The sequence below is a fragment of the Hyaena hyaena genome, unplaced genomic scaffold (assembly GCF_003009895.1).
Source record: "Hyaena hyaena isolate Hyena2069 unplaced genomic scaffold, ASM300989v1 scaffold_531, whole genome shotgun sequence".
Taxonomy (NCBI): domain Eukaryota; kingdom Metazoa; phylum Chordata; class Mammalia; order Carnivora; family Hyaenidae; genus Hyaena; species Hyaena hyaena.
This window is the reverse complement of record NW_024081164.1, coordinates 176530-202276: the sequence shown is the minus strand read 5'-3', so window position 1 is coordinate 202276 and position 25747 is coordinate 176530. Positions and strand designations below refer to the sequence as shown.

Here is a 25747-nt window from a genome sequence, read left to right as displayed (position 1 = left end):
CAATGTGAGGCTCCAACTCATGAACTGTGAGATCATTACCTGCGCCAAAATTAAGAGTCAGACACTTAACTGACTGAGCCACCGAGGCTCCCTCTTTTTATTTTTTGTTTAATAACTTTTTGCTCAGTTCCTATATTAGGATAGATTGTTTCCAGTCTATAAGCTCCTTATAAGACAAACAGGCGGAGGAAAGACAATATCTAGGGGCTGAAAACCAGAATAGCCATCTGGGTATGGATGTACTTTCAATCTTGTACATTATACAATATTGTCTCTAACTGTCACAATAACCCTGAAGCGATATTCTATTATCACCATTCTACAGATCAGGAAACTGAGGGTTTGAGAACTTAAGTTCAAGGCCACAAAGCTAGTGAGGAGCAGGGACTCAAACTCACGTTTGAGTTTAAAATCAAAATTTATACTTCCAAATTTCAAGAATATACTTAACTCTCAATAAATGCTAGATGTGAGGACAGTATCTAAAAGTGTGACAAAGCATTGCCACACCAATGAGTAGGGGTGGATATCAGAATTTGAGAGGTCCACAGCTGTATATCCTATTTTCAATGTGGAGTACCAGCCAGTTTAGTATACACACACGTGTTTTCCTGTTCTGTGGTATCCTTCAAAGGGATACCAACTTTTCTTGTTACGTGACCTTATTTAAGTGACTTTAGGCTTCTGTGGATTGGTTTCTTCAAGAAGAGTAGTATGGTTAGAAAGGTGAAGAACACAGATGTGCCTATGCAGACATTCCTATGTGCAATAAGAAGCTAGATTGGACAACAACTCTTAAGAGTCTATGTCACTGTAAGGACACACTACGGATGTCAGAGTATGTCTGCAGAGCCTGGTTCTGAACAGAAAAGACAACTGTAGGGGGAAAATATCATGTCATATTTTCTATTCCAGAGAAAGGCACTAATTCCAAATACTATAGTTTACCAAAAGGACTTTGCTCTACTCTTAGCCAAAGGCAACTGGAAATAAACAGCCTAGATCCTGTCTTTCCTAAGCTACTGAAAAGGATGGTTCAAAATGGTGAAACTTCATTGCCATCAGGGTTGTGTTTCAGCAAAGATTTTCAAATTCCAGCAGCATTTTGGGAAGTATGGAGAGACTCCATGATGGTGTGGAAGGGATATGCAGACTTTGGGATTAGAGCGGCCTGAGCTTGAATCCTGGCTCTACCTGCTTAGTTAGGTAGTGATGAACAAGTCGTTTTATTTTCTATTTCCTTATCCACAAAATGGGGGATGATACCAGCTACCTTTTAGGTCTTAAGGATTAAAAGAGATAATGTCCAAAAGCACTTAGAGTTATGGCCGGCAGACAGAAATTGCAATGAATGATAGTTGTTGTTAGTGTTCCAGATGTGTGATGGCCTGTAGTCCTCACAATGACAATGCTACGGGATTCTTAGGGCTCAGGAGAGGGTGGCAGCTTATCTGCTGAAGATAATTGTCCAGAATACAGGAGTTTGTTGTGTGTTAGAATTTACTCCGTTACTAATTTCTAACTTCCCAACAACCCAGTAGGGACTTAAACATCAAAAGACTAAAACTCCTTTACTCACTCAAAATAACAGACTCAAAGAATATCAAAGCCACAAAGATTCTTAAAGGTCAGCTATGCCATCTAGGTCACTTCAGAGAAAAAGGTAACTGAGATCATTTGGTATGACTAATACTTCAAAAAAATACCTGGGGTTGCAAAGAGAGTCCTGTAGGAGTTATGCCACAGGCTAAAGTTATTCTCTTGGCTTGTCAGACAATAAGGTAAAATGTATGCATAAAATGACTGTAAAAAATTAAGATCAGGGCACCTGGGTGGTTCAGTAGGTTAAGAGTCCGACTGTGGCTCAAGTCATGATCTTATGGTTTGTGGGTTCGAGCCCTGCTTTGGGCTCACTCCTCTCAGCGAAAGCTTACTTGGCATCCTCTGTCTCCCTCTCTCTGCCCCTCCATTCCTCACACACTCTTTCTCAAAAAAGAAAAATAAATTTTATTTATTTATTTTTAAATATTTTATTTATTTCTGAGAGAGAGAGAGAGGCAGCGTAAGCAGGGGAGCGTCAGAGAGAGGGAGACACAGAATCCGAAGCAGTCTCCAGGCTCTGAGCTAGCTGTCAACACAGAGCCCAATGTGGGGCTCGAACCCACGGACCGTGAGATCATGACCTGAGTCGAATCAAAGTCAAAGGCTTAACCGACTGAGCCACCCAGGCGCCCCAAGAAAAATAAATTTTAAAAAAATTAAGGGGGTGCCTGGGTGGCTCAGTTGGTTAAGTGTCTGACTCCGGACTTTGGCTCAGGTCATGATCTCACGGTTTGTGAGTTCAAGCCCCGCCTCAGGCTCTGTGCTGACAGTGCAGAGCCTACTTGGGGCTTGATCTCCCTCCCTTTGCCCTTCCCTGGCTTGCTCTCTCTCTCTCTCTCTCAAAATAAATAAAAATAAACTTAAAAACATAAATAAAAAAAACTAAGGACAAACATGTCATAAATTATGATTTTCAATCTAAGTAGGCCTGTGCTGGGGCATGAGTACTAAAGGCCATGAACTATATTTGTGTGATTATTTTCCTGTATTATAGTTATAGTTCAAAGTGCACAGGGGACACAACTGTACTCTATAATATCCTGAGGTGCTCTAAAATGGGGCTTCACCATACCTGGAAACCTTTTATTCTCTTGGCAAAAGTAAGAATGTTCTTTTTTTTTTTTTTATTAAAGTAGGCTTCATTCCCAACACGGGGCTTGAACTCTCCACCCTGAGGTCAAGAGTCACACGCTCCACCAACTGAGCTAGCCAGGCACACCAAAAGTAAGAATATTTGAAGCTTTACAAACCATAGCTCATTCTAGAGCTCCAACTCAATTTCTAACTTTTCCATCAGAGGATGCCATCAGGGAAGAAGTCATGTTCAGTTTTCCATTACCTTCTTCAGCAGAGTGGGTAAATCATTCAGACAGCACTTGAGAGGTTATAGATCTAATTTTATGCCCAGTATGTGCTTCAGTGCTAAACAAGAGATGACCTATAGTGGAAACACACACTATTTCATGGAGAAAGGCTCTTTCTTCAAATGGTCAGAATTCACCAAGGACATTTCACACTTGCCTGGGAGGTGTTATTCTCACATGGGCCATGCAGAATTAAAGAACGAGCCTCAATGAAACTTGTTATTTTTACTCCGGAGGGGCTGGATCATGCTGTCATGTTGTAAATCTGTAGTTGCTGCCTGCCTGGGCTCTCAAACTGTTCTGAAGAGCATTAGCTCTGTAAGTTGTTAAAAGACACTTTGGAGCAAATCAAGTTTGGGAACTATGTGGCTCTCCTGGAGATTAATAATGCACACTAGTATATTAAAAAGTTGGCAGGAGTAGTGCTGCAGGAAGAAATTCTGCATTTTCCAAACTTATTGGAACCATGGAACTTTTTTTTTTTTTTAAACCCACAGAACCATTAACATATTGCAGTAAATAGTGTTCTTCACAATGCTGTTTGGGAAATTCTGTGCTAAATTATGTCTAAAGACAGGGTTGCAAGCTCTAAAATAGCCAAGGAAGAGACTGTGCCAAGGCCTCTAAAAGGTGCCAGTTTCTGAAGGTCCTAACCTTTTGGGGAAAAATGAAGGCAGCTGAGACTACGAGCCATAGGCAGACCAAAGTATCCTGTCTACCCCTGCCCCGCTCTTTCCCCACCCCTAGTATGGTGGGGAAAGATTAAAAGTAGCCACTTTTAATCTGATGTCTAACATCACTTATCACACCAAACTGGAAAAGCTTGTATACTTATTGCTCTCTCCTACGAAACTGTGAGCTTCTCAAGGGTCAGACCCAGCACAGTATCCGTGCTGCTGGCTGAACAAATGGACGAATCACACTAACTCCGCTTACATCATCAACTTCAGGATGAAAGCAGCTGACGTTGATTAAACAGTCACTGCGTGATAGGTACAAGTGTAATAATCTATGAGGTAGGTATCATTATCCTGATTTTAAAAACATAGAGACTAAATTTAGAAAATGCCCAGAGCAACTCAGCTAGCAAATGATGGAGTTGAGCTTAAAACCCAGACAGTATGACTTTAGAACACGACACTTCCACCCCACCCCACCCCCCGCCCACCCTTCCAAGTTTTGTCTTAGCAGTAGAATCCCGTGGTTCTGCAGAGGGAGAATTCAGGTAGAGCTCAAATGAATGAAGACATCACTAGGAGGACTGTCAGGATTAGGAAGGTTTGAAAGCAAAGGGCAAAGTACAAGGAGAGGCTGCACATCTGGCAGGGTGACTGAACACACACTAGTCTTTCCATGCACATGCTGGCACATGAACGATTATCACAACTGATATCACCCTTTTAAGCACGCAAGAAGGTGAAAAATATGCCAAGTCTAAAAGACAGGGGTTACAGAAGAACACAATGAATTAATAGGATGAGTTTGTTCTCTGGGTCTGTTGTGAAAGGTGAGGGTTTATTGGCTTGAGATCCTATGTCTTATTCACATCCATCAATACGTTTATTCACTTATTTATTGGTCAAATATTTGCAAAATGTCTACTATATCCCAGGTATTATCCTAGGCATAGGGAATATAACCTATGATATGAAGAAGACATATAAGCATGCTAAGAAGACATATAAGCATGCTAAGGAGCAGATAATAACCACATAAACACATGAGAAAATATCAGGTACTGACAATTACTATGACACAGGCTGATGGAGTTACTTTAGAATGGGAAGGTCTTTCTGAGGAAGTGAGTTATAGGAGAACTGAATCACAGGGGCCTAAATACACAGAGATCATGGGAAAGAGCCCTTGAGGTGAAGGAACGGCCAGAACAAAGGTCTTCAGGTGGGAACAAACTTGGTATATTTGGAAAATAAACAAAGAACAATGTGGAGTGGAGTGAACTGGGAAGAAAGTGGTATTTGATGAACTCAGAGAGTATACAAGGGCCATGACATATGGGACGTGTCAGCCTGGGTAGACAGACTAGGGCTTTAGCAGGGGAGATGCAGAAATGGAGTCAGATGCAGGATATGTTTTGGGAGCAGAGAGCCAAGGATTTAGTGAAGAAATGAATGTGGGGGAGACAGAGCAAGAAATCAAGGATAATGCAGTTTTTTTGAGCTCTTGGATAGGTGGTTAATAATTCAGTAAGTATTTATTGAGTGACTAACATATAAAAATATTATAGTTAGTGGTCTCTGCTCTGCCTGATTAGCCATATTTGTGAAAATTAAAACCCTTGTCCATAACTTATGGATAGGAATTGATGACAATAGTAAAGGCAGAAGATTTTAGGCTAATACCTCTTTTTTTTTAAATTATAAGAACTACAGACAATATAGTTAGTTTTTATAATTTATATTGAGTAGTTAGGGAAGGCCTCTCTGAGGAAGTGACATTTGATTTGAGACTTGAAAGCTAAATAGAAGTTACCCAGGTAAACAGCATAATTAGGTTTCTAAAAAAATTTAACGTTTCAAACAGACAATACAAATATTCTCAAAGTAATTTAAATTCACTGTCCCCCACCCCACCATTTTGTCCTTACTTTGTGGACTACACATGGGTGATACTTAGTTCTTGGTTGTTACAGTGGGTTGAATGGTGACCCCCTAAAAGATATGTCCAAATCTTACCCCCTAGAACTTGTGAAGGTGACTATGTTTGGAAGAACGGTCTGCATAGATGTAATTAAATTAAAGATCTTGAGATGAGATCTGGGCTAAGGATCACCCAAGTGGACCCTAAATCCAATGGCAAGTGCCCTTTCAAGAGATATACAGAAGAATGACATGTAGGGAGAAGGAGGGGAAGGCCATGTGAAGACAAGTAGCCACGAGCCAAGGAGTAACCAGAGCTGCAATAAACTAGAAGAGGCAAGGAAGGACTCTCCTCTAGAAACTTCAGAGGGAGCCTGGCTCTGCCAACATCTTGACTTTGGATTTGTGGCCTTCAGAACTGTGTGAGAATAAACTGCTATTTTTTAAATCACCATGTTTGTGGTAATCCATTATTGCAGGCCTAGGAAATGAATACACTTGTCTTCTCCCTGCTACTTAGTATGAATCTAGGCCAGTTTCCCCTAGATATCTTATCGTTTTATACTCAGGGATTCAAAGTTACACAGCTAAAACAAACCAAGAAGTCAAAACAAATGCTAAATATCATACATCTCAAAGCCAAACATATATTCGGATGTCAGATATGACTGTATAATTTGTAACACTGCCTCTGTTAAATAGCACGGATAATGAGCTATGGATTATATGGAGACTGAACATCCCAGGAAATGGCCTGGAGTCATTTGAAAGAAACACTGCCTATTTTATTTTTTAACCACTAGGTTGCACTTTCCCTTGCCACCACTATCCTGAATCATTCTACTTTATATACCCTATAATTTTGACACAGACAGTGATTCATCCTAGATAATTGTTCTTTAAAGCAATTCTACTGTCTTTAGCTGAGCTGTTCAAAAATGTATGCAAATATAAAGAGGAACTTATTAATTTTAATTTTACAATAAATGATAACTTTAAGTCTTATATCTTTAGATAGTCAGATGCTGTCAAATCCATTTTGTGAAATAGAGCAATAGAACCAAAGCTATTCTGGAGAAATAACCCTGTGATATTACATATACATACATACCCTCTGTGATAGCATTAATTTTTTTAAAGGGATTCTACAAAGGTCAGAAGGATTATTTTAAATAAGCAAAAAAGCAAACAAGCAACTGTTCTTCAAAAAAGCTGTGGATTAAGGGGTGCATGGGTGGCTCAGTCGGTTAAGTATCCAACTTCATCTCAGGTGATGATCTCACAGCCTGTGAGTTCGAGCCCCGCTTTGGGCTCTGTGCTCACAGCTCAGAGCCTGGAGCCTGCCTTGGATTCTGTGTCTCCCTCTCTCTTTGCTCCTCCCCAGCTCATGCCCTGTTTCTCTCTCAAAAACTAAAATAAACATTAAAAAAAAGCGCTGTGGATTAAGAAAATTAAGTAAAAGGCATCCAGCTTGGAAAGGAAGAAATAAAATAATCTCCATTTGCAGATGACATCGTCTTATATTAGAAAATCTTAAGGAATTCACCGGAGTGCTGAGTAAGCAAGACTGTGTTTATACAACCTCAGTCAGTGCTTTGGAGAGGTTTAAAACTTAGAAATTCTAGTACCCAACAATGAAATAAAGACACTGTCAGATCAACCAAAAACTAAGAGAATTCACTGCTAGCAGATCTGGCCCACAAGGAATGACTAAAGAAGTTCTTCATACTCATAAGAAGTGGTATCAGATAAAAATTTAGTTATTCAGGAATAAATGAAAAGCACTCACAGTGGCAAATATGAGTAAGTGATAAATGTGGCCATGCTTATCTTCTCTGTATTGGTCCAATTTTAGTGTATGTGCTGAGGAAGCAAGCACAATATGTGGCGATCTTAACATCCTTCTCTCACTAACCGACAGAGCAACTAGACAAAAAAGTCAGTCAGTGAGAACATAAAAGATCTGAACACCATCCACCACCTTGACCTGACATTTTTACAACACTATATTCAGAAGTGCAGAATATACTTTTTCCAAATGTATTGAAATATTCTTCAAAAAACTGACAATATCTGGACCATAAGACAAGTTTCAATCAATTTTGATATTTATTTATTTTTGAGAGAGAGAGAGAGAGAGAGAGAGACACGGAGACAAAGTGCAAATGGGGGAGGGGCACAGGGAGAGGAAGACAAGAATCTGAAGGAGGCCCCAGGCTCTGAGTTGTCAGCACAGAGCCCGATGTGGGGTTCGAAATCACAAAATGTGAGATCATGACCTGAACCAAAGTTGGACGTTTAACCGACTGAGTCACCCAGGAACCCTAGTGTTTGAAGTTTTTCGTAATAAAATGTTGGGGAAAAATAGTGTTTTCACTTTCCCTCCTCTCTCACATTTCCTGTACTAACTGGAACTGTCTAGGAGGTAAGCCAACAGGGGGGTGCTGTTTTGAGCCACAATTTTATCTTCACAAAGCAAAAAACCCAAGTTAACACAAGAAATAAACCAAACTTTTGCTTCCCACCAAAGAATGAGATGCGTGCTGACTTTAGCTTTACTTTATGTATGTCATGACTCTGGCTCCAATGAGAGAAATTCCAAAGTTTCTAAAGATGGACATTTGCCTTGACTATGGCCTTTAGCACAAGAAAATACATTTGCTGAGCTTGGTCTCTCAGGGTGAAATGCAAGGCTCACGCAATGGCAACAAAACAAATGAAAAACAATGTCAAGAAAAACTCACAGATTACTGCTAGGGAGTGCTAGTCACCTGACAGAATACAGATTCAGTGTTTATGCCTTCAATAAAAAACTTTTGGGTTTCATTACCTTTATCAAGAGATGCCCCAGCCATATGGTAAAAGCTTAATGCAGTGTCCACATCATTGATATTCTTTAGGAAAGTAAAGAAGTTCTCCACTTCCTGAAATGTCAGACCCTGAAAAAAGAGAGACAGCAAGATAAGGCAGGAACCTGTAACAGAAAGCAGCACAAAATACAGAGAACTAGGTGGTTATTCATATCAATAAATCAGAAATTTATGCTATGTCTCAGGTGCCTGGGTGGCTCAGTTGGTTAAGCATCTGACTCTTGATTTTGGCTCAGGTCATGATCTCACAGTTTTGAGATCAAGCCCCATGTCAGGCTCCATGCTGAGCACCGAGTCTGTTTAAGATTCTCTCTCCCTCTCCCCTTGCTCCTCTCCCTCACTTGTGTGCATATCCTCCCTCCCTCCCTCCCTCTCTCTCTCTCAATACATAAATTTAAAAAAAGTATGCTATGTCTAGAACAGAAGCTGAATAAATTAGTCAAGGAATGCCAAATCTGTATAGGGAACCCAAGTCTAGAATTTTACCCTGAGAAAAGCAAGCAGGCTAATTGCTTTCCCATTCCATATAAAATCTGACATGAAGCTGTTTACAGTGATGGCTGTATATCTTTACTAAAAATATTTCTAACTGTGCCCTCCAATTAGTCACAATCTCTATTATGACACTTCCTAAATGAACTCTTGCCCCTTGATCTGTTACATGTTATACATCTTAACAAGTTGGACTAGAATCAGGACTTCCATTTTAATAATCTACCCTTAGGCCAGCTAAGCTTTTTGAGGCTTAAGCCAATTAAAAAATCACCAAAGTCAGTGCTGTGCAGAGGAACAGTTTCAGAATTTAGCAGAACCCAAGCAACTGGGAAACTGTTAATCTAAAAGCTACTATCTGAAGCAATTTACCACTTAACTTTAATCAGATGAAGTTCTTTTCAAAACTTGCTCAAAGATTTGCTGATTTCTCATGGAACTTTCTTTGATGGCTCAACAGAGAGTAGTTGTATAACTAGGACCAAGGCGGTCTCCTTACAGGGGGGAGGATTTGCCCTCTTGGCCTATTTCCCACTTCTCACACAGCTGTGATGGAAATGAATACAGTTTCTAAGAAGTGGGTAACACTGGGGAGACACTGAGATGAATGCCTTTTAATGAAGCATCAGATCCTTAAAGGGACTGCTGTGTTGACTGGCTTCTACTCAGTGCTGCTCCCTTCCAATTTTCATTTCCCCAAAATAGAGGGCCCAGAAATCCACATGGGGAAGTCAGTAATAAGGAAACTTTAGTATAGACAATATATAGTTCTTTCCCGGTATTCTCTGAACTCAGGTCTATGGTATCTTTCTTGTTTTATCAATCAAACTAAGAACTAAAATGCAATTCTATATAATTTCCCAAGAACAGAAGTTAAAAAGCTTTTTATTGTGGAATATGATGACCATATAGAAAGCTGAACAAAACAAAAGAGTACAACAAACTGTTATAAAATGAACACCCACAGAACCTCCACTTAGGTCAAGGAAGAGACTATTATCAGCATTGTGGAAGCCTTTCTCTCTCCCCTCACCATGTCTGTTTCTCAGTCATAAGCTTCTTTTCCCAGTGTTAATTACTATTCTGGCTTTTAGGGGATTCATTTCTTTCTTTTTTCTAAACAGCATTACTATCTGGTTTTGCATCCTCAAACAGAAACAGTTTAATTAAGCTTGTTTTGAACTTCATAAATGGAATCACACAGTATGCATTCTATTATACGTGGCTTCTCTCGTTTAGATTTGTCTATGTTTTTATATTCTGTAGTTAACTCACTTTTATTGCCGTTAGTATTCTGTTGTATGAATATACCACAATTTTTTTATCCATTCTATTTGGGCTGTTTCTAGTTTCTGGCAATTTATGTATAGTGGTACATCTGAATTTAAGCATGCATTCCCACATATGTGGAGTACCTACTATGTACCAAGTTGCAAAATGTTTGGCAGTGAACCGGAAGTAATTTTTCCCTTATTTGAGGCTGTTCTTTTGGCTTTGACTTAGAGCATCCAGAGATAGGGCTTATTCCTTATACGAATGCCTCGGTATGCTATCTAATGTAAATACTAGGCTAGAATCAATCTTACAGAGGAGAATTCTACTGGACCAGAAGTACACCTGCAATATCACCTGCTGTTGGATGGAGACACTAATACCGTCTTCTCCGCTCCTCCATCAGAAGTCATGTGTTGGTGGGAAACACCTAAGTGTCCACTGATAGATGAATGTGTAAACAAAATGGAATATTATTTACCCTTAAAAAAGGAAGGAAATTCTGACATAGCTACAATATGGATGAAACTTGAAGACATTATTCCAAGTGAAATAAGCCAGTCACAAAAGGTCAAATACCATATGATTCACTTATATAAGGTACCTAAATTATTAAGCTTATAGAAACAGAAATGGGAATTTCTTTTTTTAAAAAAAAAAATCTCTATGCGCAACATGGGGCTTGAACTCATGACCCTGAGATCAAGAGTTAGGTGCTCCAGGGTGGCCAGGTGGCTCAGTTGGTTAAGCGTCCAACTCTTGATTTCAAGTCAGGTCATGATCTCATGGTTTGTGAATTAGAGCCCTGCATGGGGCTCTGTGCTGACAGTGCAGAGTGTGCTTGGGAGTCTCTTATGCCCCTCCCCCACTTTCTCCTCTCTGTGGGAAAAAAAAAAAAAAAAAGAGTTGCATGCTCTATTGACTGAGCCAGCCAGGGGCCCCAGGAATTGTTGTTTGATGGGTACAGAGTTTCAGTTTGGGAAGATAGATAGTAGTGATGGTTGTACAACAGTATGAATGTACTTTTTTTTTTTAAGATTTTTTTTTAAGGTTTACTTATTTTAGAGGGAGAGAGAGGGGCAGAGAAAGGGGGACAGAGGATCTGGCACAAGCTTTGTGCTGACAGCAGAGAGCCTGACGTGGGGCTTGAACTAACAAACCATGAGACCTGAGCCTAAGTCAGACGCTTAACTGACCGAGCCACCTAGGTGCCCCAGTACAAATGTACTTAATGCCACTGAACTGTATACCTAAAAATGGTTAACATAAAATTCCTAAAACAAAGGGCATGGTACAGGAAATGCTACCCACTCTGACAAAAACAAACTCTAATGTTTGTTTATTTATCATGAAACATCAAATACAATAGGTCGAGGCCAGAGTACTCATGCTGAGAATTATTTGAGGACAGACAGTGAGAAAGTCTGAATTGAATGGCTATTCATTTGATGATTTAGCAAAACAGTGGGATACATATCACATTATGCCATTATTAAATTGAAATATGTAACATTTTACCCTTTATTATATAGATACAATAAAAATCTATATTGAGCACTTACTAACAACTCAGCACGTTGCCAGGAACAGTGAGGGCAATAAAATGGCTTTGGACATGGGCCTTGATTTTACAGCGCCTACAATTTAGATAGGATTCTTAAAGAAAAGATGATGTCAGTCACAAAATCCTTATTTCTTCATAACTACTTCAATAAAAAATCCAAAGGGTTTTCTAGCAACAAAGTTAGAATAAGACTCTAACATGAGGTTCATGGATGGAAAGTGAAAGGATGTGCTTTCTGCAAGCTGAGCTGTTCAGACTGTAAGGCAATAGCTGTGTACAAGCCACTGGCAGGTGACCTAACCTGCAGAATAGTAGGCAGAAGGAAATAACCTTCTCTTAGGCATGGCATCACAGGGAATTTTTTTTTTAATATTTTATTTATTTCTGAGAGAGAGAGAGAGACACAGTGTGAGCAGGGGAGGGTCAGAGAGAGAGGGAGACACAGAATCTGAAACAGGCTCCAGGCTCTGACCTGGCTGTCAGCACAGAGCCCGACACAGGGCTCGAATCCACGAACCGTGAGATCATGACCTGAGCCGAAGTCAGACGCTTAACCGACTGAGCCACCCAGTGCCCCACAGGGAATTTTTTGACACACTATGGGGAAGTGGAAGAAGGAGGAATTATTTTATTCTGTGTCCAATTGTTCAACTATCTACCTTGGGAAAGATGGACTTATATAAAACTAGGCTCTAGGGGCGCCTGGGTGGCTCAGTTGATTGAGCATCCAACTCTTGGTTTTGGCACAGGTCATAATCTCATGGTTCATGGGTCTGAGCCCCGCATCAGGCTCTGCACTGACGATGTGGAGCCTGCTTGGGATTCTCTCTCTCTCCCTCTCTCTCTACCCCCTCCTCTGCTCTCTCTCTCAAAATAAATGAAAATAAAACAAAAAAACCTGCATTCTAGATGACTGAAAAAAAGACGATAAGGTTAATATACTTTGTGGAGAGTAGAAACACTTCTTTATGTTTATTAAAAAGTGAATTTATCAAAAAGAATGAAATCTTGCCATTTGTAACAATGTGGATGGAGCTGGAATATATTATGCTAAATGAAATAAGCCAATCAAAGAAAGACAAATACCATTATGATTTCACTCACATGTGGAATTTAAGAAACAAAACAGATGGACCTATGGGAAGGGGGGAAAAGAGAAGAGAGGGAAACAAACCACAAGAGACTCTTAATGATAGAGGACAAACTGAGGGTTGAGGGAGGGAGGGGAATGGGAGATGGGTGATGGGTATTAAGGAGGGCACTTATTGTGATGAGCACTGGGTGTTGTATATAAGTGATGAATCACTGAATTCTCCTGAAACCAATATTACACTATATATTAACTAAAATTTAAATAGATATTTCAAAAGTGAATTTAATTTTTTTAAAATGTTTTTAATTTATTTCTGAGAGAGTGAGAGAGAGAGAGAGAGAGAGAGCAGGGGAGGATCAGAGAGAGAGGGAGACACAGAATCCGAAACAGGCTCCAGGCTCTGAGCTAGCTCTCAGCACAGAGCCCCACGAAGGGCTCAAACCTATGAACTGTGAGATCATGACCTGAGGTGAAGTGGGACGCTTAACCAACTGAGCCACCCAGGCACCCCACGCACCCGACTCTTGATTTCTGCTCAGGTCGTGATCTTACAGTTTGTGGGATCAAGCCCCATGTTGGGCTCCATGCTGACAGCGTGGAGCCTGCTTGGGATTCTCTCTCCTCTCTCTCTGCCCCTCTCCTGCTCATGTTCTATCTGTTTCAAAATAAATAAATACACTTAAAAGATATGACAGCAAAATTAAAACCTATAAAAGAAAACTGATCAGTTAGACTTCATCAAACTTAAAAACTTTTGTACTTCAAAATACTGAAAAAACAGACGAATCATAGACTGGGAGAAAATGTTTAAAAATCATATATCTGATAAAGGATTTGTATCCAGAACAATTTAAAGAACACTTACAAGTCTATAATGAGAAAATAACACAATTTTAAAAAGTATTTGAATAGACATTTTACCAGGTAAGAGATATGGATGGCTAATAAGCTCATCAATCATTAGGGAAATGCAAATCAAACCACAATGAGAAACCACTGCCTACCTATTAAAATGACTGTAACCAAATAACAATAACAAGTGTTGGTAAAAATGTAGAGAAACTAGAAATGTAACACTGTACATCTACTTTGGAAAACAGTTCAGTGCTTTTGTTAAACTCAATTTTTCCATACAACCCAGCCATTCTACTCCTAGTAATGTTCTTAAGAGGAATGAAGATAGGTCCACATAAAGACCTGTACACAAGGTCTTTATTTATTACATTTATTTACAATGGCCGAAACAATTGGAACTGGAAACAATTCAAATGTTCAACAATGAATGGGTAGACAAAATGTGGTGCATCTATACAATGGAATACTAGTTACCGTATTCAGCAATAAAACACAGCAATGAATACAAGCAACAGTATGTAGGGATAAACCTCACAATATGACGAGAAGTAACAGAGGCCAGACACAAAGGACTATATTATGTTATGAATGCATTTATGTCAATATCCGGAAGAGACAAATCTGTAGAGACAGAAAAAAAGGTGTATGGCTGTCTGAGGTGAGGGTAGAAACGGGGACTACCTGCAAGCTAGCAGAAGAGATCTTTTCGGGGTGATGAAAATATTCTAAAATTGGATTGCAGTGAAGACTGCATAACTTTGTAAATTCACTAAAAGTCACTGAATTGTTCACTTGAAACAGGTGAATTTTATGGTATATAAATGCTACCTCAATAAAATTGTTAACCAAATAAAATGCAGTTGCAGTAGAAAGAGGGGTAAGGAAATTTGGCTTCCTCAGGAGTCGGCTGTCTACACCAGATATCTCATGCTGACAGGCTGTGGCTGAGGGTAAACCCACTGTCAAATATGATTTCCCTGCCTTGTCTTTTAATCAGTCATAGGAAGTCCATCTGCCAGGAATCAATTCAATTGCCTGAATTCGTTCTATGGCCCACTGAAAAGATAAAATAGTCTCCTTTCTCCTTCTTATATGCTATGCCTTGCACCAATCTTATTTATCATCTGCTCAGTCTTCTGCTTTTTTCGAAAAAAAAATTAATTATTTTTACAGGAGGTAATAGGTAAATACTATGAATAGTAATATATGAACAGTACAAAGCAGTTCTTCCTCTACCCTTGTCTTCCAATCTCCCTCCCTACATGTGGTCACTGTCACCAATTTCTTGGTTTTTCTTTCACAGGTGTTACTATGCCCTCCTGGCTCCAATAAAGCATCTTCCCATTGCAAACCCCATATTTCTCTACAGCTGTTGCCTGGGGGGAAATCACACCATTTCTATTACTTACATTTCTACAAATATCTACTCATCCTGAAACATCACTTTCTTTATGTGTTCGTTCCTCCTACTCACAAAATATCAGTGATTTCTAAGGCCAAATGGATAAACCCAACTTCTTAGCCTAATGTTCCAGTTCTTCCACAAAATGATTCCATAGATTACATTTTTAGCCATCTCCCTGAGAGACCACAGGCCAGAGTCTAGCAATACACCAGTTTTCTTATTTCCCCCAAACCCTTGTGCTTATTCAAATCAAGGAGAATAAGGAGTAGCATTAAATAGGCTCATTAGCAGGAAGACTATGGACTGTGGAATAAGACAGTCTTGACTTTGAATCCTTGTGCCACCTCTTAAGATGCTGTGTGATTTCAGGCAAATAACTAAGGCTCTGAAGAGTATTTTTCATCTGAAAAATGGGGAATCTAGCCCCCAAACAGGATGTGATCATTAAGGAGAAGACAGATAAAATGCCTACTACACAGCAAGTACTCAGTAAATGGTATGTTGAGTCCTTAGTAGGCTGGCAGCTCATTACCACAGAACCAATCGTAATGAGTTTATGTGATTAAGCTCTGAACTATACACTCCTCTCTGGTTTGTGTAGGACCTTCAGGAATAGAAAAGAGGAGCAAGTACACCTTCGATATACCTTGGAAGTGTATGAAACTAATTGTGGGGGAAAACTAGAAATATAATAGAGAAAAAGTTCATAAATTCTCTTAATAGTCATTCACAGCTTAGTACTCCAGTTTTTAGAGCTAATCAGTAAAACAAAGCTAATCAATAGAGTTTCTAGTCTTTTTAGTTGAGTGGCTGTGCCTCAGGTGCTCTACGGCACATTGGTTTTGATGGGCACCTAGTAAGTGGAGTCAGAGTTTTTCAAGTGCTAAGCAGCCATGTTTCTAGAATCTGATATTCCATGATGACCACAATCTGGCTCAACTCTCAAATAGCTGTGAAAATAAGTGAATAGGAGAGCCCACATGAATATTATCTACAGATTATATGCCAAGTTAATAATCTAATAGTTTTATTATAACTGATTAAGCGCCAACCCTGCATAATGGCTTGTAGCATTATAATAAGAATGATATAGACAGAAGGTTGTTGACGATAGGGATCTAAGAGGAAACATGTAGCAAAAGCAAACTTCTGCTTGTCAAAATCCTACCCTGCTTAAAAGCAGGCCAAGTTCAAATTGTATCACCACCAGGAATCTCTTTGGTGGTTCTAGTCTTTTTACTGGTGCTCTCAAAAAGTCTCATAGCTTTATTAGGGTACTTAATACATTTATCAATGCATTTGACAGACATTTGCCTATGGGGCACTCAATATATGGTGGACATGCAAAGATGAGTAGGACATTGCTCTTAAGAGGCTCAAAGTCAAGTCAGTTGCCTTGTATTATAATTATTTATGATCTGTCTCCCTACGCTAGGAATGTTAAGTGCTATGTGGTGGACTTGATTTTGCTCATTACTGTATTCCTAGTATTTATAAGAGTGCTTTGCACATAGTGGGTCCTCAATAAATACTGAATATGAAATTATATAGTTGTGTGATTATATATATATATATATATATGTATACTTTTTCTTACTAAATTACTAGAGACTATATGTTTCTTGAGGATAGATGATGTTTATCTTTTATCTTTCTCACAGCACCTGGCTTAGTGTCTCACACAAAGCAATGTCTGACATTGAACTAAATGTAATTTTCAGTTCAGCCTTAAGTGGATTTGCTAAATAATTAAAATTTGCAGCTTCTGCACACTCAAGCAGAGAGAACCATCCCTGTGAATTACATTTATAAAGTCTCAAAAAACCCTGTTTTTCTTTTAATAAGGAGAAGTAGACAACATGGAGGAAGGAAAATAAGCACATTTTAGAGCTGAGTCAGATTTGGTCCAGAAGAATTATTCACAGGAAAAAGGATATTGAAGGAAATGGGGAAAATCTGGTAGAGGATAGGGACTAATTTTTACTTTTTTATTTATTTAATTTTATTTTTTAATTTTAATTTAATTTTTTTAGAGAGAGAGAGGGAGAGAAAGAATCTCAAGTAGCCTCCACGCTCAGCACAGAACCTGACATGGGGCTCAATCTCCTGACCCTGAGGTCATGACCTGAGCCAAAATCAAGAGTCAGACACTTAAGACTGAGCCACTCAAGAGCCTCAGGGCTAATTTTTAAAATAAAGCCAAAACAAAACATGTTCCCTATTTAAAAGAAAAAAAGGAAGAAAGAAATGAAAACTGACCTTGTTAAAAACGAAACATGACAGAGCACAAATATAGTAATTTTTTCAGCATGTCAGGTTCCCTAATCCATCCAGCTATTACTCAGGGACAAAGAAGCTAGAGACGCCGACGGAGTGCACAGAAGCAGTGACTCAAGAGCAGAAGAGCACATGAGAATCACTTGGGAGCCTTTTAAGAAACACTGATGCCTGGGGGCGCCTGGGTGGCTCAGTGGGTTAAGCGTCAGACTTTGGCTCAGGTCATGACCTGACGGTTCGTGGGTTCGAGTCCCGCGTCGGGCTCTATGTTGACAGCTAGCTCAGAGCCTCGAGTCTGTTTCAGATTCTGGGTCTCCCTCTCTCTCTGACCCTCCCCGGTTCATGCTGTCTCTCTCTCTCAGAAATAAAACAAACAAACAAACAAACAGAAACACTGATGCCTGGACCTACCCACTGAACTTCTGATTTAGTCAGTTTGAAGAGGGCCCCAACAATCACATTTCTGAAAAACTTCCCCAAGCGATGCTGGGTGACCGGGGCTGAGAAGCGCTGCTTTCGAGAAAGGGTATGGTTAGAACTCTGGTACAGAAAGGACAAGATCTGGAATTGAAAGCTTTGGATTTCAGTCCAGATTCTGGGTGGGTCATTAATTTCTCTTTCTCTTCCGTCTCAGTATTCTCAAAGGTAAGATGAGATCTAACAAGGCCATTGGAAAGACAGAAAAAGAAAAATGGGAAAGGCCGAGAAACATTGCATGGTCATTAAGCAATATACAAATATTTATGTAATGCCACCACTAGGACCATCCATCTTTTAGGTCTGGATTGATAATTTGTGCAGAATCCCACACAGAAAAATGATTAACGTGAGCCAAATGAAAACTCACATTTTCATGTTAATGAATCCAAAGTGGAATAAAAGAACCAATTAAGAAGCAGATGGTGATTCCCCTTTAATGAGACATGGTCCTAGAGAGGTAGACTGCTACCCTTAGGAGCAAAGGCCCTTCATTATTGCTCATTTTAGTTAATTGCTATGTTCACAAACCAATCAACATGAGAGGACAATCAGTCTCAATCTCCTTGCTACAGCAGCCTGGAAATTCAGGGCCAGAAGTAATTTAGCAGCCCAGATTTTCATCATCTGACAAAATCTGTCCTTCTGATTCAGAGCTCTTTTGCAAGGTCTCCAGGCCCCAAATTAACTCCTGCTAAAGCTACTCTATTCCTTCAAGGGAGAGGTCTCCAACACCCAATTTATTGCTTTAAAAAAGTTCATAATAAAACATGAATTAGCCTATGATAATTATTTTAAGGTCAAAAAAATGTCTGGACCAAACTTACTTAAAAATTAGTCTGGTAAAAAGAAAAGACTGTTTCCTAACACAAACACAGTGCTTCCAGCATAGAGACTAAAAATCCATCTAAACACCTGCGATCGATTTTCTGAATTACAATTTCCAACAGATATGAGCTGGGTACTAAACACTGTAAAAGCTGTCTCTGGGAGAGAACATTGTCCTCCGTCACTTTCTGTTAGTGATGAGTCTTCCCTCATAACTGAGGGAACACCTGCTGTGTAGGGAAGGGAACATCTTTAGTGCTGGGTCAGTTTCCTTGCTCATGGCCACATGGTAATCATTGTCCAGCGGAAAGGGTACTGGGCTGGGAACGAGATCTGGCATTGTGGGGTGTGTGTGTATATATGTGATCTTTAAGAGGTACGCCTTTTAATTGATTTCTGCTTCAGTCTGTCCATCCCATGCCCTGGCAAAACTCCAGAGGCTGACTCAATTCTACCATCTGCTCCTTCCTACACTGGTGTGGAAAGCAGCTGGTGTGGAAAGGTATCAGAGAGCAGGGTTGAGTACTGCACCGCTACAAACTCATGGTCTCTGATTGCAGTGCTGCTCAAAAAATGCTCAATCATCTCTCCCTGAATTCTCTAATAATCTTAGGTATCAGCCTTTCAGCTTCTATACTTGCTCATTCCCAAATTGTTTTTTCATAAAGTGGCCAGAGTCATTTATTTAAACCTGCACACAACCATGTCATTTCACTGCTCACAGCCCTCTATTTTTTAAATTTATTTTTAATGTTTTATTTATTTCTGAGAGAGAGAGAGAGAGAGAGAGAGAGCATGAGCAGGGGAGGGTCAGAGAGAGAGGGAGATACAGCAGGCTCCAGGCTCTGAGCTGGCTGTTAATACAGAGCCTGATGTGGGGCTCGAAGCAACGATCTCTGAGATCATGACCTGAGCTGAAGTCGGATGCTCAACCGACTGAGCCACCCAGGTGCCCTGCTCACAGCCCTTTAAAGAACTTCCCATTCCACCAAACTGGCTCCATGCATCGGCGGGCCCCCATCTCCCTCTCAAACCTCATCTCAGGCCATTCTCCTTGCTAGTATGCTCCAACCACAATAGTCCCCTTTTGGTTCCTCACATGCTAGACCTTTGTGTTTTCTGTTACGGGCTGAATGACCCCCCAAAACGTCTACATTGAAGCCTTAACCCCCATTGTGGCCGTATTAGGAGGTGGGGCCTCTAAGTAAATAATTAAGGTTAAACAAGGTCATAAGGGCAGGGCCTTGAACCGAGAGGATTAGTGTTCTTATAAAAAGATGCATCAGAGAGCAGTGTGCATGCGTGTTCTTGTGCTCTCGTTCTCTAGCACCTTCCAAACAACCAAGGAGAGGCCATGTGAGGATACAGCCAGAAGGCGGCTGTCCAAAGGACAGGAAGGGAGCCCTTACTAGAAATTTAATTTGCCGCACTCTGATCATGGACTTCTAACCTTCAGAACTATTAGAAAATAAATGTCTGTTGGTGAAGCCACCCAGTCTGTGGTGTTTTGTTGTAGCAGCCCAAGCAGACTAATAATATTCTGCCTTAGAGTTTTTAACACAGTCTATTTCCTTCTTTCTGGAGACCCTCTCTTCCCTCTTCATTTTCTTCCTCTCTCTCTCTGCTTCCTTATTTCCATTCTTTTTTTTTTTTTTTTTTTTTTTAATTTACATCCAAGTTAGTTAGCATATGGTGCAACAATGATTTCAGGAGAGATTCCTTACTACCCCTTACCCATTTAGCCCTTCCCCCCTCCCCGAACGCCACCAGTAACCCTCTGTTTGTTCTTTTTTTTTTTAACGTTTATTTTTTATTTTTGAGAGAGAGCGAGAGAGACAGCGCATGAGCAGGGAAGGGGCAGAGAGAGAGGGAGACACAGGATCTGAAGCAGGCCCTAGGCTCTGAGCTGTTAGCACAGAACCTGATGCGGGGCTCAAACCCAAAGACTGTGAGATCATGACAGATGCTCAACCGACTGAGCTACCCAGGCACCCCCCTCTGTTTGTTTTCCATATTTAAGAGTCTCTTATGTTTTGTCTTCCTCCCTGTTCTTATATTATTTTTGCTTCCCTTCCCTTATATGCATCTGTTCTGTATCTTAAAGTCCTCATATGAGTGAAGTCATATGATATTTGTCTTTCTCTGACTAATTTTGCTTAGCATAATAGCTTCAGTTCCATCCAGGTAGCTGCAAATGGCAAGATTTCATTCTTTTTGATTGCTGAGTAATACTCCGTTGTATGTATCTACATATATATATATACACATACATACATACATATATATATATTCATACATCTTCTTTATCCATTCATCCACTAATGGACATTTGGGCTCTTTCCATACTTTGGCTATTGTTGATCTTACTTCCCATCCTAATATGCCCTCCACTTTAATAAAACAGTTCTCCCAAAAGTCATCAATTATTACCATTTTACTAAAGCCAATGACTGTTTATCCTCTTACTTTACTGGACTCTCTCTGTGCCATGTGACATTACAGACACACACTCCCCACTACCCGCCCCCAGTCCATGAACCTTCTACTTCCTTGGCTTTGATTGCACCACTTTCTCTAATCATTTCCTTCCTGTGCTGTTTATTATTAATTAATTAATTTATTGAAAAAAAAATTTAATGTTTATTTATTTTTGAGAGAGAGAGAGTGTGAGCAGGGAAGGGTCAGAAAGACAGGGAGATATAGAATCTGAAGCAGGCTCCAGGTTCTGAGCTGTCAGCACAGAGCCCAAAGTGGGGCTCGAACTCACAAATGGTGAGATTGTGACCTAAGCTGCAGTCGGATGCTCAACCAACTGAGCCACCCAGGCGCCCCTCCTTCCTGTGCTGTTTAAATGTTAAGTGTTCCACTTGATTTTGTCTCTGGCCAAAGAAGGACAGGTCTTTTCTGTATAATACTCTCCTTGGGCAATCTCATGGTTTTAACTCAAATAGTGTGTTGATAATTCCCAAACCTATCTCAGTCATCTGAAGTAGATCTGAATATCCAAGTGCCAGCTACTCATCTCTGATTGGATGGTCCACAGTATCTTAAATTGAAGATATCCCTAACTAAAGTCTGTATCTTCCTCTGTAAACCAGTTTCTCTATTTAATTTCTCAGACTTAGTTCATGGTGCCACCCTTTGCCTGAACAAGAAACCTAGGGGGTTATTCTGGAATCTCCCTTCCTCCTCATCTGCTACTCATTTTTCTTCAAGTATGAAAGATTAGTTATAATATTTGCTTCATGACACTCTCATTTTGTTAGCACCTATGCTAGTGCCTTCCCACAGTTCCTTTTCTTCCTGTGAACAGAGACACCTACCTTTCCCTCTTTGAAGTGCTTCTTGAGCTGCTTCTGCATGGCCGTCAGTTTCTTGGACTGCACCCCGCTGTAGGCCAGCAGCATGCCACCGAACTGCCTCTCAGTAATTTTCCCATCCACAGGGTCATGGCGCTCGAACTGGGAGGGAAACAGAAAGAGTGTTCTTGGAGTCAAACGCAAAGTATTTTGACATGGAATGTGGAATGATCAACTGTGTTACATGGCAGAAAATAGTTGATGGCTGTGGAGACTGCATTTTTGAAGTATAATTTTCACTGAGATTTGAAAGAATTAATCAGAAACAGAAGATGTGCGTTCTCCTTCCACCTTTGTCACTAACTATTTATGACTTCAGAAAGTCACCCAACTACCCTGGGCTTTGGTTTCTTCATGGATAAGACACAGCTGGTGTAACACCTCGTACACCTTACAGAGCAGGTGCATCCTTGTGAGGGTAAAAACAATGTTAAAATTCCATTCCAATCCATGAGCAATAATATTGGCAGTAAGTGCTCTATGGGCCATCCATGGCCTCGTTTCTCAGTCCTCAGAGGTAACTTAAAGGCTAATTATTCCCTCCCAGTACTTATTATAATCAGTAAGCAGTTACAAACGAGGGGAATCTTCCCCCAGGACTCAAACTAGAGAAGACCATCTACCTGTCACCCACTTAGAGGAACAGCAACTAGTTATGGAGCAGATGGGATGAGATTGAAGGAATTTAGCAAACCTGACTCTCAAATCCCCCTGCCCTTTGGGAAATCAGTGCAGTCTCCCAGGAAGTGGTGGAGAACCCTAGCAGAAGCTCACTGAGCCCTTGGATAGGAAGACTGGCACTAAGCACTGGAGGTGAGAGAGTGATAAGGAAGTGTTCTCAGACAGTGGCGAAAATGCCAGAAACTAGAAATTAGTGACGGATATCTATGGAAGTCACAGACACAAAACTCCTAAGGAACTTTCACAAAACTTGTGATTGCGTGCTATTAGAAATGAATGGGAATGGAACGTGATAAATAAAACTGAGAAGATATGGCCAAAGGTGATCTTCTGGTTGCCTGAAATGTCCTCATAAAACTTTAGTTTACCTAATCAAAAAAGAAAGAGAAAATCCTAATGCACAAAATAGAAATGACAAATTGTATGCAACAAAAAATACAGACATTGAAGATGAATTCATTTTGTAAGTTTATGCTATGATCTTAAGTCTCAAGAAATGGAGGATTTTTAAGAAAAATACAGGGGCACCTGGGTGGCTTAGTCAGTTAAGCGTCCGAGTCGCTTAGGTCATGATCTCGTCTGGAGCCTGTTTCCCTCTCTCTCTGACCCTCCCCTGCTCACGCTGTCTCTCTCTCTTAAGAAATAAATAAAACATTTAAAAAAAAATTAAAAAAAATAAAGAAAAATACTAACTACCCCACCTTCCCCCAAAATTGAGTCAAGAAGTAGAAAATCTGTACAGGCCAATTACTGTAAAAAAACCCAAAAAACTGAAAAAAAGCTAATTATTATAAATTTGTTCAACTGTACATTCATAAAGTCATATTGACTCCTCAATCTGTAATATACTCACCCTTAATATTGTTATATACTCAAACCTTTAAGGATTTCAAAGAAAAGCAATGCATTTTCAGGTTTTCCCCAAAATGGTAATCAAATGCTAGGCCATCACTAGAGCTTGGAAAAAATGCATGGTGTGGGCTGCCTTAATTAGACATGCTTATTTATTACAAAACTACTGAAAAACTCATTAAATGTATTTAAATATGCAGATGGAAAGGTTAAGCATAAAGGACTTCTAGTTAATTTCAGTAATATCTGAAAAACTAAGATTTTCATTTAAAAATGGAGACATTTCTGTGTTATTTCTGTGCCAGCTGCAGTGGTTGGTGACACTTAAAATGCATAAAGAACAAAATGGGTAAAGATGGGTCCAGAAAGTAAAACAATCTGAAGATGGTAAAAATATCCCCATACTTTTACTGGAAGATAAGTTACCAGGAAACTTAAGATTCTTATGTGGCAGGGCATAATCCTGTTCTCATAAGAGGAGTATAGAAAGACACAAGACATTGCTAAGTAAGATCATGTCAACAAATATTTCCTGAATGTCTACTGGTTTTCTAGCACTGTGATGGTCATTGTGAAGTACAGGACAGAAGAAGATTCAGTTTCTGTCCTCAGTATGAGATACAAAATAAGGAAGCAGTTAGTCAAGAGTGAAATTCTTATTTCCTCAGTTAGCTTGGTAAGTTGTTATACATTCATATCCTCACTAGTGGGACTGTATCAATGAACAGGACACAAGAACTACATCTTAGCAATAGTGACCATTTACTGAGCAGGTGCTATGCGCCAAAAACTTCACCTATGTATTCCTTCATCTAATCACTTCACAACACTAGAGTGGATATTATCAGCTCCAGTTTACAGATGAGTAAATCAAGGCAACAGGAAGTTCCATATGGCAGAACTGGGAGTCAAATGCAGCTCTGTATGGCTCCAAAGACTGTATCTCAATATCACACTGTTTCATCCTTCTAAGCAATGTACATATCCATTCTACAGGACAGCACTGTTTTGGATAAACTAATACAGCCATGAGGCTTAGTCATATTTAAGTGAGAAGTAAATCTATTTCCAAAGAAATCGACATCATCAGTGTTAGGTGAAGACCTCTTTTCTAAAACCAAGAGGCCTGGGGGGCGCCTGGGTGGCTTAGTTGGTTAAGCATCCGACTTTCGCTTAGGTCATGATCTCGCGGTTCGTGGGTTCAAGCCCCCCGTCGGGCTCTGTGCTGACTGCCAGCTCAGAGCCTGGAGCCTGTTTCAGTCTGTGACTCCCTCTCTCTCTGACCCTCCCCTGCTCACGCGCTCTCTCTCTCTCTCCTAGAAATAAATAAAAAATAAAAAAATAAAAATAAAAAAATAAAACCAAGAGGCCTGGGAGTTGGTTGGTTAAGCGTCTGACTTTGGCACAGGTCATGATCTCACTGCTCGTGGGTTTGAGCCCCCTGTCGGGCTCTGTGCTGACAGCTCAGAGCCTGGAGCCTGCTTCAGATTCTGTCTCCATCTCTCTGCTACTCCCCTGCTCGCGCTCTGCTCGCTCTCTCTCTCTCTAACATAAAATAAAACAAACAAAAAATAAACTCAACTACTCAATCCTTCATTTCTTGTTACTCCAATCACTTCTACAGAGCTGATTCATTTTGTTGATTAATTTTTGACAATATCAAAAGTTTCCAGGATTCAATTTAAGTCTGATTTATGGTTCAATTTACCACCCAGAAACAACACAGAGGACTGATGAAATTTCTGCAAATGGGAATACTTTCTGCAATGTGTAAATTAGATCTTCAGTGAAAGGTGACGCCAGGCAGAAGCTGGAGAAGCACAAGTGATTGACAGGCTTCCAGAGGCAAGTGAAACAGAGCTGTGGCCCCTGCTCCCCTAGGTAGGTTTTACCAATTTAGGGTGCTCACTGCATCTCTCTCTGTGAGATTGGATGGAGCGATGGAGAAAGTCCACATATCTGAATTAGAGGAGTCTGAAGCTGTAGCCTACAAGACAGACTCAAGGGTGAAATGCTTCTCGTTCACAAGGTGTGCAGCAGCGGCCGCCTGCTCCAGCAAGCTATATTCGACCGCTCTCCACTGGGGCATAAAGCCTCACCTCTGTGATTTTCAAAGACAATTTCCAGTAGAGATTTCCAAGGAACAATTCTCATGCTCA

At 40.1% G+C, this 25747-nt stretch overlaps 1 protein-coding gene across 6 annotated transcripts in view; it reads right to left on the bottom strand.

Annotated features, from left to right (window-relative positions):
- Positions 1-25747, bottom strand: part of MICU1 (mitochondrial calcium uptake 1) — a 195528-nt gene that overhangs the window by 16204 nt on the left and 153577 nt on the right. For all 6 annotated transcript variants that reach the window (XM_039255575.1, XM_039255569.1, XM_039255571.1 and 3 more), the window contains 2 exons: positions 22020-22157; positions 8394-8502 (listed from right to left, as the gene is read on the bottom strand). In XM_039255575.1, coding sequence (XP_039111506.1) covers positions 8394-8502; positions 22020-22157 — 247 coding nt within the window. The remainder of the gene's footprint in view (positions 1-8393; positions 8503-22019; positions 22158-25747) is intronic.